Genomic DNA, 17431 nt, shown 5'->3' on the forward strand with positions numbered 1-17431 from the left:
AAAAAAACGTTTTTACCAAAATAACCCCAATTTCTGAGTTTTTTCAAATCTGACCAGACCGCCAGGGTTGCTGGCGGTCCACTTCCATAGCAGACCGCCAGGGACCTAGGCGGTCCACTATGGACCAGACCGCCAGTAATCCTGGCGGTCCGCTAGGTGTTAATGGTCCCGAATCCTGGCGTCCCTCTCTGTCTCCTCTGTTTACGTGGTACCCCTGGCTGTCATAAGCCGAATTGTCATAACCTAAAGGTCCAGCAGGGGGAGCCCTAGAAGGTCCAGCCCCAGCCGCACTAAAAGGTCTAGCCCCGGCCTGGGGAACCCTCCTGGAATATAAGTCTATCATCGCGACCCCCCTAGACTCAAATTGTTGGTACACAGCCTTCCACAACTCCTCATCTGTTATAGGAAAACTCACAAAGTAAGGTCTATCCGCCCCAGCCCGTTGTGTGTCAATTCGGGTAGCCAATTCTAAGTCATACCGGTTGGGGTTTACACCAGTCTTTTCGTATACTAGTTGCTTAAGTTCAATAAATGTGGTTCTTTCATTAACCTGCAAGCCGAATGAGGCATCTTTCGAGTAATACACGTCCTCTACACCCTTAGTTAGCTTATCGCCCACGTACAGTGCAACCAGCATTTTTTCCTTAACAAACTACATTTAAAAAAAATTTCATAAGAATTACAGTATAATAGATTCATTATTTTTTGCAATTTAAAAGTTAATTATAATATTAATTAAAGACTAATTTATAGTATTTACAGACTGCGGGTATAATAATTATTAATTAAAAATTAAACAGAAAATAATTAAATAAAAAATAAAATACTTGTAGCAATCGCCTCTAAATCGCCTAAAATCGCTTCAAAATCGCCAAAATCGCTCTCTCTTTCTTCTCTGTGGTTTAACAAATGATACTGTGTGTTGGAGAGAGTGACAGAGTGGTTATAAGCCAGCATACTGGACCGCCAGGGATACTGGCGGTCTGGTTCCTACTGGACCGCCCGGGTTGCTGGCGGTCTGGTATAGAACTGGACTGCCAGTGATCCTGGCGGTCTGGTTAGATTTGAAAAAAGTCAAAATTTGAGGTTATTTTGGTAAATACCTTTTTTTTTTGGGTTATTAATAAAAATGGCCGTAAATAATGAGACACTAGATAAAAATGACGAGGCACATCGAGAGATCTAGCTCGCCACAAACAATCTTTATAGTTATTAACCCTCAACTATCATTATTTTTAAATTATGAGGGTAATTAAATTCTAGAGTCTTAGACTACTACATAACAACAATTGTACAAAGAAATGATATAATTAAAATAAAATGACATTGTGTCTATTTGCTATATAAATTAAATATATAATTGTCAATCACGCTATAATACGATGAAATGAAAAATAGATATAAAAATAAAGTATTTTGAACTTGACTGCAATTGCGAGACTGTTGAATTTTTAGTCTGACAAAATAGTTGACAACTTGAATCCCTCAAGTAGGATATTTTTTAGAAATAAAATAATTATTTCTGCAGGAAAGAGAAGGAAACTGACGAAATTTTGAAAAACAAATGGAACCACACCATTGCGATGGTTTTAATAGGGACAGCTTTATTAAACTGTACTATTGTTTAGAAAACAAGAAAACTTAATTATGTTCTTAATGGAAGTTGGTTCAGTTCACTTTTTAAAAAGAAAACAAAAAAAAGGAAATTAAACTGTACTATATATTTGTACGGTTTAAGTATTTTTAGATGTTATTGATGCACTCATGCACAACCACAAAATCTCATTTTGATCGAAATCACACCATTAATTAGTGCACAATCTCGTAGCACGAACGGTAATGTTCCCTGTTGAAGATTGAAAATAATCAATGTGGAATTGTTTTATTGGGAATGATGTCTCTTAAAGATCAAAATAACTCAATTACCCCTCTTTGGTTCTCTCAAAAGAGTGGAACTGTACTATTGATGCGGTCACACTAGCTAATTTTCTCTATTTCGTGTGGTCTTTTGTGTGATTGTTATGGCAGAGAAAAAAAAATGTTGCGGTACGACTAATAATTCTTCTTTAATTGTCGCTTCTTTGTATTACAATGGACTATTAATTGTTAATTGTTGTTCTTATCTTGCCACAACAAACCATGCATGTGATGATCTAATATGGTTATTGTTATATATAACACATCAAAAATAAAATTTATATATACACCAACGACTAATTTTGATCATCAACTATACAATTTAAAAAATCTGATATATATTGTTGTTGCTAATAACTATTTTGGCATGCCACTATATTTTTTTAAACTAGTTAATACTTTAAACAACGAAAAATACTAAAAACTATTTCTGCACGAAAAGAAAAATGCAAAACAAGTTACAAAATCTGGGAAAAGGAAAAAGTAAAAACAAATACGGAATCTGCAACAACAAAAAACCATTTATTGGGAATGGTGGTTCTTGAAGCTTTGAAATAACCCAAGTTGAGTTGTTTTATTGGAAATGAAGTCTCTTGGAAGGTTAAAATAACTGTACTACCCCTGTTTGTTCTCTCATGCATGCGGTGAAACTCTAATATTCGTGTGGTCCTACTATTTTTTATTTATATTTTGTGTTGATTTTTGTGTGATTATTATCGCACAGAGAAACAAATAGTGGAACCGCATCAATCGATTTTTCTATTAATAAGAAAAAAGATAAATAAATATCGAAATAGAGGTAGAATTTCGTAAAATTTCAGAATATAGAAAAAACATAATAGTTTATCACGTTCAATGGACATTATAAGCCATTACCTCCAACTAATTTAAAGCATAAACTCGCACTTACTAATTAACTAAATAAAGAAATGAAAATTTCTGACCGTCTATCACGTTCATTCAGAAGTATTTATTTTCTTTTGTGCGACAGAAGAGGTTTCCTTTTTATCTCTTTAATTGAGCTCATAATCCAATATATGTTGTAGATTCACTGATCTCTTTTTTTGAAAACTTGGTAGTAGCTACCAAGGTTTGTGAGGGGGAATCGAACTCTCGACCTTTGGGTATAACAACTCTAGGACATTTTTCTAGCCAATTGTGCTACCTCCCCTTTCTACATAGATTCACTGATCTCGAATGAAGGAATATAGCATGCGTTGGTGTGTTGGTATTGGCTATATATATATGAAACCATTTTATATACAACCACTTGGCCATGTCTAGGTATAAAAAAAAAAATGTACTTATCACGCACAAAAGCAAAAACAGAAGAAAAGTGCATTTTTAGCTGGACGTGATAGTTTATCATTTTTAGAATTTTTTTTAATTAATTAGCAAGTAGGATAATTTATGGTTTAAATTAGCTAGATGTAATGATTTATAATGTCCATCAGACATGATAAATTATCACGTTCTTCCTATATTATGAAATTTTACAAAATTCTGTAAGTTTCTATGCATTAACATAGACTAAACATAATCCTTAGGATCTTGAACAATATAATTGTCACAAACATAAAATTACCTGATGCGGAAGATGCAGCCATGCTACTTCAACTTGGTGTATAAACAGTTTCTCTCCCTTGACCCTCTTTCTCTTAATGTTACAAACCTTTGAGATGGAAATGTTTTGTGTGTAACCTCTAATGGGTAGGGATAGGACCTATTTATACTTGTTTAGCTTTAATCTGGTACGTCCATCAAATACCAAATGGATGGATTAGATTTAGTGTGCTATTAATAGTGAAAAACCAAAAGAATTGAAACTCTCAATATTCATGACACTAAGAGTTACACAATTTATTTGGTGACCTTAAGAGACTAAAAACTCTCAACACATTTACATCCATTATCTAGGGCACTTAATTGGAATTAATCTAACATTCTCCCACTTGGCCTGATAATATAACTTCAACACTTAATAGCACCTTCATAAGTGCGCATAAAGTAACTAATCCTCATAAGTAATTACCATATTTTAATATTTCACAAAATACGAGTTATGGCGGTCATACACTATTTTAAGAAGCATATTTCCTTCCATATACTACAATATCTGCAATCTATCAAAATAGGTCTTTAGATTATATAAATTTCATAATGGTCCACATAATATTCATTTTTCTGTTATAAGAAAACATCACGTGTATACACTATCATAAGTAACAGAAAAATAAGAGTCAAAAACACTTTATTGAGCTCAGAGTGTCAAATACATTCATCTTTACAATAAAGACCCATTCTTTGTACATGTCCTTTAAATGTCTTTGGTTGTAAACCTTTCGTTAAAGGATCTGCTATCATTAAGTCAATCCTTATGTGCTGAATAGACACTCTTTGTTTTTGAACCTCCTCTTTAACGGCAAAATACTTTAATTCCATATGCTTGGCACCTCTAGAGTATTTGTCGTTTTTTGAGAAGAAAACTGCTGCTGAATTATCACAATAAATTTTCAGCGGCTTGGTAATGGTGTCGACAACCCCAAGTCCTGAAATAAAGTTTCGCAGCCATAATGCTTGAATTGTGGCTTCAAAACATGCCACAAATTCTGCCTCCATTGTGGATGAAGCAATGACAGATTGTTTAGCACTTTTCCACGATATTGCTCCTTCAGATAAAAGGAACAGATATCCAAAAGTAGACTTTCTACTGTCGAGACATCCAGCAAAATCTGAATCTGTATATCCGATCACTTCAAGTTGATTGGATTTCCTATATGTGAGCATGTAATTCTTTGTTCCTTGTAGGTACCTCAACACTTTCTTTGCAGCTTTCCAATGATCAATGCCAGGATTGCTTTGATATCTGCCCAACATTCCAGTAGCAAAGCTAATATCTCGCCTTGTACATGTTTGCAGGTACATTAGACTTCCAACAACAGAAGCATATGGAATAGATTCCATCGCGTTACGTTCTACATCATTCTTTGGACATTGCATGAGACTAAATTTATCTCCTTTCTGAATTGGAACAATTTCAGCTGAGCATTTATCCATATGAAATCTCTCTATAATTTTTTTCAATATAAGCTTTCTGAGACAATCCCAACAAACCTTGTGACCTATCACGGAATATTTCAATTCCTATCACATAGGATGCCTCTCCCATATTTTTCATATCAAAATTCTTAGAGAGAAAATCTTTAGTCTCATGTAGTATGCCCAAATTATTAGCAGCAAGTAAGATATCAACAACATATAGGACTAAGATTATAAATTTGCTCCCACTGATCTTTTGATATATACACCTATCAATAGTGTTTTCTTGAAAACCAAAAGATGTTATGGTATCATTGAACTTAATATACCATTGACGGGAAGCTTGTTTAAGTCCATATATTGACTTCTTAAGCTTACACACCATGTGACCTTTTCCTTCAATTGAGAAACCCTCAGGTTGATCCATATAAACTTCCTCCTCAAGATCTCCATTAAGAAATGCCGTTTTCACATCCATTTGGTGTAACTCTAAATCATAATGAGCCACCAAAGCCATAATTATTCTCAATGAGTCTTTCTTTGAGACGGGTGAAAATGTCTCTTTATAATCTATGCCTTCCTTTTGAGTATAACCTTTAGCAACAAGTCTAGCTTTATATCGTTCAATGTTGCCATTTGAGTCATACTTAGTCTTGTAGACCCATTTACAGCCGACTCGTTTACAATTCTTTGGCAACTCAACGAGATCCCAGACTTTATTTTGTTCCATAGATTTTAACTCATCTTTCATGGCATTAATCCATTTATCAGACTCAATACTTTCTATAGCTTGTGAAAACGTAACCGGATCTTTATTGATTCCTAAATCATCTTCTTGTAAATAAATCACATAATCATTCGGAATAGCTGATCTTCTTTCTCTTTGAGACCTTCTTAATGGTATTCCTTGTGATTCATTTACATTAGATGATTGTGAGTTAGTTTCCTCGTGGGATGTTTCATTAATCAAATGTTGTTCTATATTGTCAAATTGTTGTTCAGCAATTGGAACTACACTTGGAGTGTATGTGGATAAAGGAATACTTACAGGTAAATTAATATCTACCTTTATCTCATTAATATCCACATCTCGTCTTACATCACTCCCACTAACTTCACCATTCTCAATAAATTTTGCATTTCTGGTTTCTACGATTCTCGGACTATGATTAGGACAATAAAATATGTACCCTTGGATTTCTCTGGGTAACCTATAAAGTAACCACTAATCGTTCTAGAATCCAATTTCTTTTCATGTGGATTATAAATTCGTGCTTCTGCTGGACAACCCCAAACATGAAGGTGTCTTAAACTAGGTTTCCTTCCAGTCCATAACTCAAATGGAGTTTTTGAAACTGACTTACTAGGAACCCTATTTAATAGATAAACAATAGTTTTTAGTGCATACATCCACATTGATTTAGGTAATGACGAGTTACTCATCATACTCCTAACCATATCCATTAATGTCCGATTACGCCTTTCTGCTACACCATTTTGTTGAGGTGTGCCAGGCATAGTATACTGTGCAACTATACCATGTTTCTCGAGGAACTTTGCAAATGGACCAGGACATTGTCCAGTTTCATTATATTTTCCATAGTATTCACCACCTCTATCTGACCTTATAATTTTCACATTTTTCTCTAATTGTCTTTCAACTTCATTGACATATATCTCAAGAATATCAACCGCTTGAGATTTTTCTTTAATTAAATAAATATAACAATAACGTGAATAATCATCGATAAAGGTGATAAAATACTTTTCTCCACCAAAAGATGGAACATCAAAAGGTCCGCATATATCAGTGTGTATAATTTCAAGAAGCTTACTACTTCTTGTGGCTCCTTTCTTGTTATGTTTGGTTTGCTTTCCCTTAATGCAATCCACACATATACCAAGGTCAGTAAAATCCAAATTTGGAAGAATTTCATTCTTTACTAATATTTCCATCCTTTCTTTGGAAATATGACCCAAACGTTTATGCCACAAAAAAGCAGATTTTTCATTTTCTATGCTACGTTTTATTCCAATATTATGATAAACTGTAAGTAAGGATTCAGTAAAAACATTATCAAGATTCAATTTATATAATCCATCATTAAGAATACCAGAACCAATTAGACAAGTATTCTTAAATAAACTGAAACCTTTATTTCCAAACTTAACAGAAAACCCAGAAACATCAAGTTTTGAGAGAGAAATCAAATTCCTAGAAATTGAAGGTACATAGAGAGTTTGGAACAGGTCTAAGTAATGACCAGTATCCAAAATTAAACGATAAGTTCCTATGCCTTCAATAGGAGCTTTCATACGATTTCCCATCAACAAAAAGCTTTCATTTGGATTTATGGTTTGGATAGAACTGAATCCCTGCAATATATTAGATATATGAGATGTAGCACCAGAATCAAGCCACCAAGTATTATTAGGAACTTCAGCTAAGTTTGATTCGAAACATACAAAAGTATTAATATTACTTTTCTTTTCAAACCAAGCTTTTCGTTTCAGGCAATCTTTCTGATAGTGTCCAGTTTTATTACAAAAATGACACTTATCTGCCTTTTGTTCCTTCTTATCGGCATGTGAAGCTTTAGCAGCCAATTTCTTCCTTTTCTTATACTTGTTAGCATTTTCCTTAGGTCCTTTACTAGCTCCTTGACCAACGAGGTTGACAGAATGACTCCTTTGTTTCTTTAATCTCAATTCCTCTTGAGTAAGCATACTGGACAATTCACTAATATTCCACTTGTCCTTAATAGTGTTATAATTAATTTGGAATGGTCCATACTCAGGAGGCAAAGAGTTAAGAATGAATTGCACTAAGAATGAGTCATCTACAGTCATCCCCAAAGATTTTAGCCTTGCTGCGATATTTGTCATCTCAATGATATGCTCTTGCATACTCCGCGACCCAATAAACTTAATGGTCGTGAGTTCTGCCATAAGAGTATCAGTGAGTGACTTATCTGCAGAACGAAATCTTTCTTCCACAAATTTAATATATTCATCAGCACTTTCTGTTTGTGGAATAGTAGTCTTAAAGTTGTTGGCAATAGTCATTCGCATAAACATAAGGCTTAATCTGTTAGACCGTGTCCAAGCTTTATGATGTAACTTTTCTTCCTCACTGCTTTCATTAGTAATAGTAGTAGGTTGTTTTTCCAATAGTGCCAAGTCAAGATCCAAAACACCTAAGTGGAATTTGACTTGTTCGCACCATTCAGAAAAGTTTAATCCATTAAACATAATAACAGAAGAAGCATGCGAATGAAGTGAAACAGCTGAAAATTAATACAAAGAATGCTATAATATATTATAATTCTCCTTTGGGTAGATACTATAATATATTATCATAATTTTATCAATGGTTGCCTTTTGGGCCAGTTACTATTACACACGAAATCACAACCAGGTAAGTTCCCAGGAAAACCAGGGATCACAATGGATCTCTTCGAGTTCCGATTTTCCTAGACAGAACTTGCCTTAAACATTGTTTTATTCGTAGTATCGCAACAGTTCTTACTAGGGCAAACCATTGAAAATGCCATAAAAACTTTATTAGGTAATTAAATATGTTTAGCCAAATATACATGTTATCTTTGGATATACAAAATACATTTGACCAAAATATTATTTTTACCTACTTTATGCTTACTAATCATAGAATTATAAATTACCTTTGGGTAATTCCCGAAGTTCTAAAATAAGTAAACGTCAATTTATCCATATTCTTTTCTATAATAGGCATTCTAACATTATTATGGATAAGTGACTATTTTATGCATGATATCCAAAATATATATATAATAAATTATTTTAGTTCGGCCACTTTGGTGACAACAAACTATATAACAAATTTTGATCCATAATATTTCATATATATATTTTGAATCATTCTAGTTTGGCCACTTTGGTGACAACAAACTATAAAGCATAAGATCATGCATATACATATAAAATAATATTTTCATATCTAACATAATATTTATTGCTTCAACGCTATTTAATTATTTCAGGTATATATATACAAGCAATACAATTAAGGGATAACACAAATATTCAATTGCATAATGGGCATCAGTTTTACGAGCAATAATATAACCTAAGCGTTCAGGCAATAAAACAATCATTGAATTCAAATAATAAACGTATGGTACGGTTCAAGTGCCTTAGTTGATTCATGAATTCAATTAATAAATCAAAATATAACATAACTATACCATTGTTTTATATTATTTATATTAGATAACATTGAACCTGATGCATAAAAGGTTCAGATCGAATTAAGGTCAAATTGTTAATATTCACAAATGGTTCATATATAGGCCATATATATATTCCTTGACTTATGCATAGTAAAGTAAAAATACTCATAAAAGTATTAATTCCTGATTTCTACTATACTGTTTCCAGAATCAAATCAAATTAAACAAAAGTTGGTAACATTCTTTCAGAGAGAACCGGATTATTTCTACACCATCAATTATGTACTAAAAAATAAAGTTGGCTACATAAATTTTATTTTACTTTGCTATGGTGCCTCATAAATTGGACGAATTAATATGTTCAAAACCTTGCGCTCTAATACCACATGTAAGTTTCTATGCATTAACATAGAAACATAATCCTTAGGATCTTGAACAATATAATTGTCACAAACATAAAATTACCTGATGCGGAAGATGCAGCCATGCTACTTCAACTTGGTGTATAAATGGTTTCTCTCCCTTGACCCTCTTTCTCTTAATGTTACAAACCTTTGAGATGGAAATGTTTTGTGTGTAACCTCTAATGGGTAGGGATAGGACCTATTTATACTTGTTTAGCTTTAATCTGGTACGTCCATCAAATACCAAATGGATGGATTAGATTTAGTGTGCTATTAATAGTGAAAAATCAAAAGAATTGAAACTCTCAATATTCATGACACTAAGAGTTACACAATTTATTTGATGACCTTAAGAGACTAAAAACTCTCAACACATTTACATCCATTATCTAGGCCACTTAATTGGAATTAATCTAACAAATTCTACCTCTATTTTGATATTTATTTATTTATCATTCTATTAATAAAAAAATCAGACCGCATCAATGTTGCAGTCCGACCAAATTGTCTCATCTGTTTTTAAAAGAAAAAAATTGTCATTTCTCTTATCCGCACATAATTAATTTTTTAAGTGCTAAAAAAAATTCCTCAAGTAATATAGTTTCCATAGGGTCATTAAGATTAGATTAGGTAAAACCCAGCATCGAGATAAAAATAACTAATGTAATTTATTACCTGCATATCTGCAAAAGCAACATGATTAAATATTATGCATCCTGAAATACAATATAAAAAAAAAAAGTATTCGATGCATGAACAAATTATTTAATTAATTCCAAATTAAAAAACTCAAGTTAATTAGTGAAAAGTTGGATTATTTATCTCTGCATTGTCAATAACATAGTGCTGCACTACAATACCAATAACATTAATAAAGCCAAGTTCATACTTATTCAAAATAAATTACGCTACATCGAAAATTATAAATAAGCCCATCAAATGAAACAATTTCAATATTAATCCCTGATTTGATCACAGTCCCTCCATTATCTATAGAGACGGAGCCAGAATAATGACGTGAGTTTTCGGTAATCATTATACAGTGGCTCAAGATATTCGTAAACATCAGCAACAGTACCAGTAAGGCGCAAGTAATTAAAATGCTCCAAGCACTCTTACATACCTATACACAATGTAACAAAATGCGGCCTATGCGGCTGCATATGCGTATGCGGTTCCGAACTATATAGAAAATTAATGTGCTGTCTAATATGCGGTTCCGCATATCCGGCCGCATAATTTTGACTGCATACCTCATATGATCAGTATATGAACCGCATATGATCCACATATACCGCATATGATCCGCATATGAACCGCATATGATCCGCATAAAATTCTTGTTGTGGGATTTTTGAATCAGTGGATTTTAAAATATATATACTTTTATTATCTTGTTGTTGTGTATTCTTATATTCTTATATCTACAAACATGTGTATTTTTATTTCTGTTGTGAGATTATGCTTTCAAATATATATGAATATTTATTTTAAAATTCGCATATATAAATCCGCATAAAAATTTGCATATGCGACTGTATACCGTATATGCGGTATGCAGTAGCCTTCTGCATACTGCATAGAAACCGCATTTTATAACACTGCCTATACATCACACATCAATCAATCCATCAGTACAAGTACTACAAATCTAAAAAGAAAAGTTGTAGATTCATACTTATAATCCTCGTTTTTGATGAACTCAACGACGATGTCTTTGTCAGGTTGGATCTGAAGCATTTTGAGGATGAGGCAGAGGAAAGGAGTGGATCTACGAGCGCCACCATAGGTTCTGCCAAAGTGATCGAGCTCCATCGCCTTGTTGACTAGCGTCTCCGCCGTCAACCCAAAGCATTGTTCCTTCCAGTACCAGTTTTGGTATATCTTCGATCACACAATCTTCTCTACTAGATTTTGAGGGTTGGTGCCGTGCACGTTCCGAGTAAGCAGGTCGGTCTGGTTCGCCATTTTTGAACCGCTCTCCTCTCCTTCCACCAAAACCCTAAAAAGAGAGATTGTTGTACTAGGATATCCTAGAAGGAACTGAGTCCGATTCTCTGAGGTAAGTTAATTTTTGAGTTTCGATTTTGACCTTCTGATTAGAATCTGGATCAATCCTGCATGAGACGAAATGCACAGGAATCCTTTAATATTTGTGTCAAAACAAATCGGACGGTTCAGATCTAAATTCAAAATTTGAGTTACAGTAGATAATATGAATTTAAATGGGCTTCCAGCGGATCAAAAATAATTTCGGAGCCTGTTTGAATTATAGGGTAAAGTTTTTAAAAGAGTAGTTTTAGCTTCATGCAGATCATTAACCATATGCAGCTATGTTTTGATTTTACCATCCGTGCGCTGCATGAAGCTAAAATTACTCTGTTAAAATATTTACCCGAGTCATGGGGTCTGCTTTACGATTCGTGCCAGATTAAAAAAGGACGACGCAGATCTGATTCTACACTGTAGGGTAGCGTTCTGCATCTGATTTAAAGGGATTGGGACCTTCGATTTAAATCAGACAGTTCGTACAAATTATGTTTCATAAGCAAACTGGATAGGTGTTTATAAACGTCGGATCTAAAATCAACGGCTTAGAAAGCACACCAAGCCCTTGTAAATTTCCCATTGTAAATTTCCCATTCTAATTCTCTGATTCGAACAGCATCAATGCAAACTATTACTCATAGCAGCAGCAGCAGCTCCTGTATTCTCCGCTGGAGCAGTCGATCGTTCACAGCCGTTCGATTAAGATCCAATGCCGGAGCATCCTTCCTCTTCTTGCCGGTGAAAATAAAGGTCAGCTTACCACCTGACACCGTACCCCCTACTGTTCTCCACCTTTTTCACAACCGCAAAATCATGGCTCAGGCTGATGCTTCAGGCGGTAATCTCACCGAGCTGAACAGTATCGCCGATTTCGAAGTCGTTGCCTCTCCCAATGGCTACATCTCCATCTGTGGCTTCGGATCTCTCCTCTCTGGTAACTTTTGCATACACAACCTTGCAAAATTAGTAATTGAATACTGACACTCTACTGTACTGTTCTCTTATCAGAAAGAAGTGCTAGGAGCACCTTTCCTGATCTGAAGAATTTCAGGGTTGCGCAATTGCATGGATTCCGGTGTGTCTTTGCTCACGTGGCACCTATATTTTTCGAGCGAGGGGTGATTCTTCTTCAAATTTAGTTATTTCATGAGGTGTATGATCGAATTTTTGGTTTTTATTCAGATTTTCTATGCTTGCTTATGGGTTTTTCATTCTTTTCAGGAGATATCAAGTTTGAGTGTGGAATCATGTGTAGGGGAATTTCTAATTGTAACTGTTTTCGAGATCAAGATAGAAGAGGTAACAAATTGTAAATTGGAATCCATATCACCTAAGGTACCTATTTTTTGAGTTTGAATCCGGACTGTTTGTTATATACTAGCACGGATCTTAAAGAGGTCCCTTGCATTACAGGCTTGAGCCGGATTTGCCCAGATTCTGATCGGACGGTCTGGATTGAAACTCAAACAGTGCAATACCTCATGGGGCATGTTGCTAATAACTTCTTATGATTCTAAATTGAATATATTTATATATGTTATATTTTGTAGGTGCCTTCTTTTCTCAAGAGGGAAGAAGAATTCAGATTTTTAGCTGTAAGATGCTTTTCTCTTACTTTCTTTCTTTCACTTTTCATTATTTTGTGTTATTCATTTGATTAACTTTTCAAAATAAACAGGTAATTCCTGAAGGATTAGACGGGATGCCTTTCTCAAATCGAGCAGTACGTGCTTTTAGAAATCTAGCCATGTAAAAATATTTCATTTACATAATCGATTTTGATTTCATTTCTTGATATTTTATTATAAGGTTCTCTGTGCTCGTTACAGTGATGAGGAGTATTTTCAAATAAGATGCCAAGGTAACAAAGCTCAGGTTTTCAAATTTTTATTTTTTTTATTTACTGTCAAAATGGTACTAATTGATGATTCAAATAATTACATCAACAGGCAGTAAAGAAATTTATCATGAGAGATATGGCCGATACAATATCCATAAGATATGGAGAGACGACATTTTACCTTGCCGTATCTATTTAAGACACTGGTACAATTCTCCATTCAGAGAACTCTTCTTACCATTACAATTCAATGTATATCCCTCAATATTATTAAATTTATATCTAAGTTTTGCTACTTTATTGTCTTTTAAAATGTTAGCAACATTAAACAAGAAGTCAGTCCAGAAAAATGACAAACAACTTGAATTGAAATATTTGCTATCAGTTAGTAAATGGATGTATCAAGTTGACAAGACTATTGTGTTAAAGACTTAAAGCAGTGTTCCTTTGCAAAAATAATAAAAAGTAGGGTCTTTTCTGATATTTTATCCTCTTTGCTGGTAAAAGACTTCTGAAATTGGTTACAGTGTTTTAGCAGCCAAAAATTTGGGTGAGGAAGCATATAGTAATTTCTTGGACCATACCTATATAAGTGATCGCAAAACAACGATCTGGCAATACTTGGCGACTACTGGAGCCAGTATTATGGAAGAAGAGCCAACCGAATCGCTCAAGACCCGTTATGGAGGCTAATTCTTGGTAACTTGTTCGATTGAATAAAATTTGCATATATTGGATATATGATTTTTCAATAGATGGATGTGAGGAAGTGATGCATGGATGATACATTTTTTTTTTGTAATGTGTTAATGACTTGAGCTTGTTAAAAGAATAAAATTGTTTTCTATTTGCTTAAAACCCTTGAGATTTTCATGGCAATTCGAGAAATTAAATCACGCTGTGAATCAAATTTTAAAAATATGCTAATCCAAAAAGCAAAATCACCTTTTGTTCAACATATACATGTAAAATGTACTTAATATTACTGAAATTAGCAATGGTAAAGCAGGCACCACCAGTGCCAAAAACATTAATACAGTCAAGTTAATACTTATTCACAAGCAAATTACACTCATGGAAATAAGCCCACCAAATGACAGAATTTTGTCATCATGAAACAGATCCAACAGAACAAAGTAATTACGGATTAACCCTTATACCCACATGTCCTCAGATTTGGATCCAAGCTAGGTTGTTACCACAGGAAGAGAATCACAAGTCCATAAAAAATAATTGTAAATAAAATTGAGGATAGTTTTGTTGGAACTGTCATGGTCTTTTTGTTTATGAAATGTTACCACAGGAAGAGAATCACAGGCATTGTTTGTGCAAGTATTACTCTTTAGAACAAAATTACAAATATACTGGTACTGTTGATAATATCCATCTACCATGTCATCAAGAACTTGTGAATCCAAATTTCTCTATGTTAATATGGCATTGAAGACCATACAAGTAAGCCATAAATTTACATTTAATACTCTTCAAGGTGATTTGTTATTCAGCAAAACCTGGTATTATTATAACTTTGCCTTTAACAAAAATTTGAATTGCTTTGGCTTAATTTGCAACTAACGTTAAAACCTAAATCCAACAAGATAAACAAGCAAGATGCACAAACAAATTCAAAAACAAGTACAAGTTGAATTCTGTAATAGGCATTCTTGGATAGGCAAAAGCCCACATACATATGAATTTAGGCTTAATTTTCAATACCAGAAACTTGATTGTCAAATCCAAGAGTACACAACAATGTGGCTCCACCCCTGAACAATAATTAAAATATAACAATAATTGAAAGAGTATTTTCAAATTGAAGGGGCTGATCTTTTAAAACAAGAAGCAAAAACATTATGTTCTAATAATATGCCCGCAAATCATCAATTTTTCTAGAAAGAGCTTATACACCTTTAGATCTGATACAATTCTAGCAATTCCGGTACCCAATATCTATTGGAGACGGTTACGGAAGAATTCAAAGAGTAATTTCGTCGAACACCGAAAAAATAGAGAAATATGAAAGATACACAAGAAGGCAATACAACAAGCAAAATAAAATAAAAGAGAGATACAAGATTTTACGTGGAAACCCTTACGGGAGAAAACCACGGGAACACGACGCAAAATCACTATATCAAAGAGTCTTTTACAATTACATACGCTAATTCACGATATTGTCAGTGTATTCGGTAGATTGGTACAAGAGATCAGCAAATCTTACAAACAAACTTGGAAAAGAGGTTTATTTCTAAGAGAGAAGAGAGCAGCTCACCACCAAATGAATCATTTTGTCTTCACATTATAACAATAGCACGCCAGACCCAATAACAGCAGTTATTATGGGTGCACTTGATGTCGAAAAACAAAAAAAATACATTACAACTCAGCCGTTACAGGATAACAAAAGTCCATTATAAGTTCAAAAAACAAATGATCAAACCTGTTCTTATCAGCCATTGCCAGCAATCAATCATTGGTACTGTACATATCAGTTTGAAAACATAACAGCCATTGCAAGGTTAATCTCTGGTAAATAAAAAGAACATACATTATTAACAAGGTTGAACTACAGCAAATAAACTCTGGTAAATAACAGTCCTGTAATGAGAAACCAGCCATTGCAAGGGTAACCACTAACCAACCACACCACAATTTACTCAAACTAAGAAAAAGAAAAATCAGAATCAATTCCAAGTCTTCAAATGAAGTTAAGCAACCTAGTTGGAAGCTGACAACTCATAATTAATCAAGTTTTATATAATGTGGTATATTACCAGTATCTATTGTTTGCATTCTCCAAAAGATATGTTAACGCATCCACCTCATCACCCAGCAAATCAACCTAACAAATACAGACAGAAAAACAAATAAAAATTTGTGCCTTTAATGGAATGGAAAATTTTACCCTCCAAATTTCCTGGAATGCAACTTGTTCTTTTTCACATTCTCACTCAAGAGTTAGGAAATAATTAATTTACATTCTGAATTTGGCAAGAATGGTACCTCTTTCTTAGCCGTGCAAAGATTATCACTTCACATGAAAAGAAACAACAGTGTAAAAAATGACCTACCTGAAGACAAAAGGGAAAAGAACTAATAAACACAGCAAAGAAAATATTACAAATGACCAAAACACCCAGAAGGAAGGGTGAATGGTTGCCTTAACAAAAATTCAACTGTTTTGCTTAATTTGCAGCAGATGGTAAAATCAAAATCCAACAAGATAAAACAAGCAAGATGCACAAACAAATTCAAAAACAATAAAGTAAAGTTAAGAGTAAGAGTAAGAAACGCACAAACTTGTTAATGGAGTTCTGTTAGTGAGCTAGACGTACTCCTACTTCTCCGGAGATCACAACCACTAACGGTGTTGTTTTGTATTGTCAAAAAACAAAAGGATTACAATCTAAGTTGATTCAGCACTTTCCTGTTCAGCTTCTCTATCATCTTGGGGGTTGCCAATAGGAGGATAGAACTGCTAATGAAAATTAGACATGATATGCATGTAAGCTATTGTTCTAAAGGATTTGATGCTGGACATCAGAATAATTGAAGTTGTTTGGTCATGTAACGACCAAATATATTCTAGCACTGGAAATCACCTCTTTTTACTATTCTTTATTTCATTTTTTGTCTAATTCTGTAACTTGGATATATTTTTAATGCTTTATAAATTGATCAAGGCTTAAGCATGGAATTCCAGAAAATTTACCCAAGATGTTGGTATGGTTGGGTCTGCTATTAAAATTTATAGTCTAGGGTCTCTAGCTTCTAACTAATATAATATAATTTAATTTAATTTTAATGTTGCATGACTTGTATCCATACCTTATCATAAGTGATGTTGTTTCTTTGGCACCAATCTCTCATCAGAGGACAATCACCAATGTTAATACGAGGTCTGCATGGGAGGCTTTCAGTAGCAAGAGAAATGCTTATGTTCCTACAGTGTCGTATGTCCACAGTTTTCA

General features: G+C 33.8%; 1 protein-coding gene and 1 long non-coding RNA gene across 5 annotated transcripts; one reads left to right on the forward strand and one right to left on the reverse strand.

Moving 5' to 3' along the window:
• The first annotated feature begins 12740 nt into the window (after positions 1-12740).
• LOC144554527 (uncharacterized) lies at positions 12741-14270 on the forward strand. Of its 3 annotated transcripts, none has more exons than XM_078302844.1 (6): positions 12741-12919; positions 13171-13215; positions 13299-13343; positions 13430-13481; positions 13570-13666; positions 13988-14270. In XM_078302844.1, exons 1-6 carry the CDS (start codon positions 12767-12769, stop codon positions 14151-14153), a joined length of 558 nt encoding a protein of 185 aa, XP_078158970.1. In that variant the 5' UTR covers positions 12741-12766; the 3' UTR covers positions 14154-14270. The 3 variants fall into 3 exon arrangements, with proteins under 3 accessions (XP_078158970.1, XP_078158971.1, XP_078158969.1); XM_078302845.1 differs by having other exon boundaries at positions 13999-14112; XM_078302843.1 differs by lacking the exon at positions 13988-14270 and having other exon boundaries at positions 13570-13955.
• Positions 14271-15653: 1383 nt separating this feature from the next.
• LOC144554237 (uncharacterized) lies at positions 15654-17431 on the reverse strand. 2 transcript variants are annotated; one of them, XR_013511583.1, is made up of 6 exons: positions 17289-17431; positions 16757-16935; positions 16464-16531; positions 16235-16302; positions 15901-15986; positions 15654-15808 (listed from the first exon to the last, which is right to left on the reverse strand). It is a non-coding gene; the product is annotated as an uncharacterized LOC144554237 (long non-coding RNA). The 2 variants fall into 2 exon arrangements; XR_013511582.1 differs by having other exon boundaries at positions 15654-15986.

This window comes from Carex rostrata, chromosome 5 (genome assembly GCF_964058835.1).
Source record: "Carex rostrata chromosome 5, lpCarRost1.2, whole genome shotgun sequence".
NCBI classification, from domain to species: Eukaryota; Viridiplantae; Streptophyta; class Magnoliopsida; order Poales; family Cyperaceae; genus Carex; species Carex rostrata.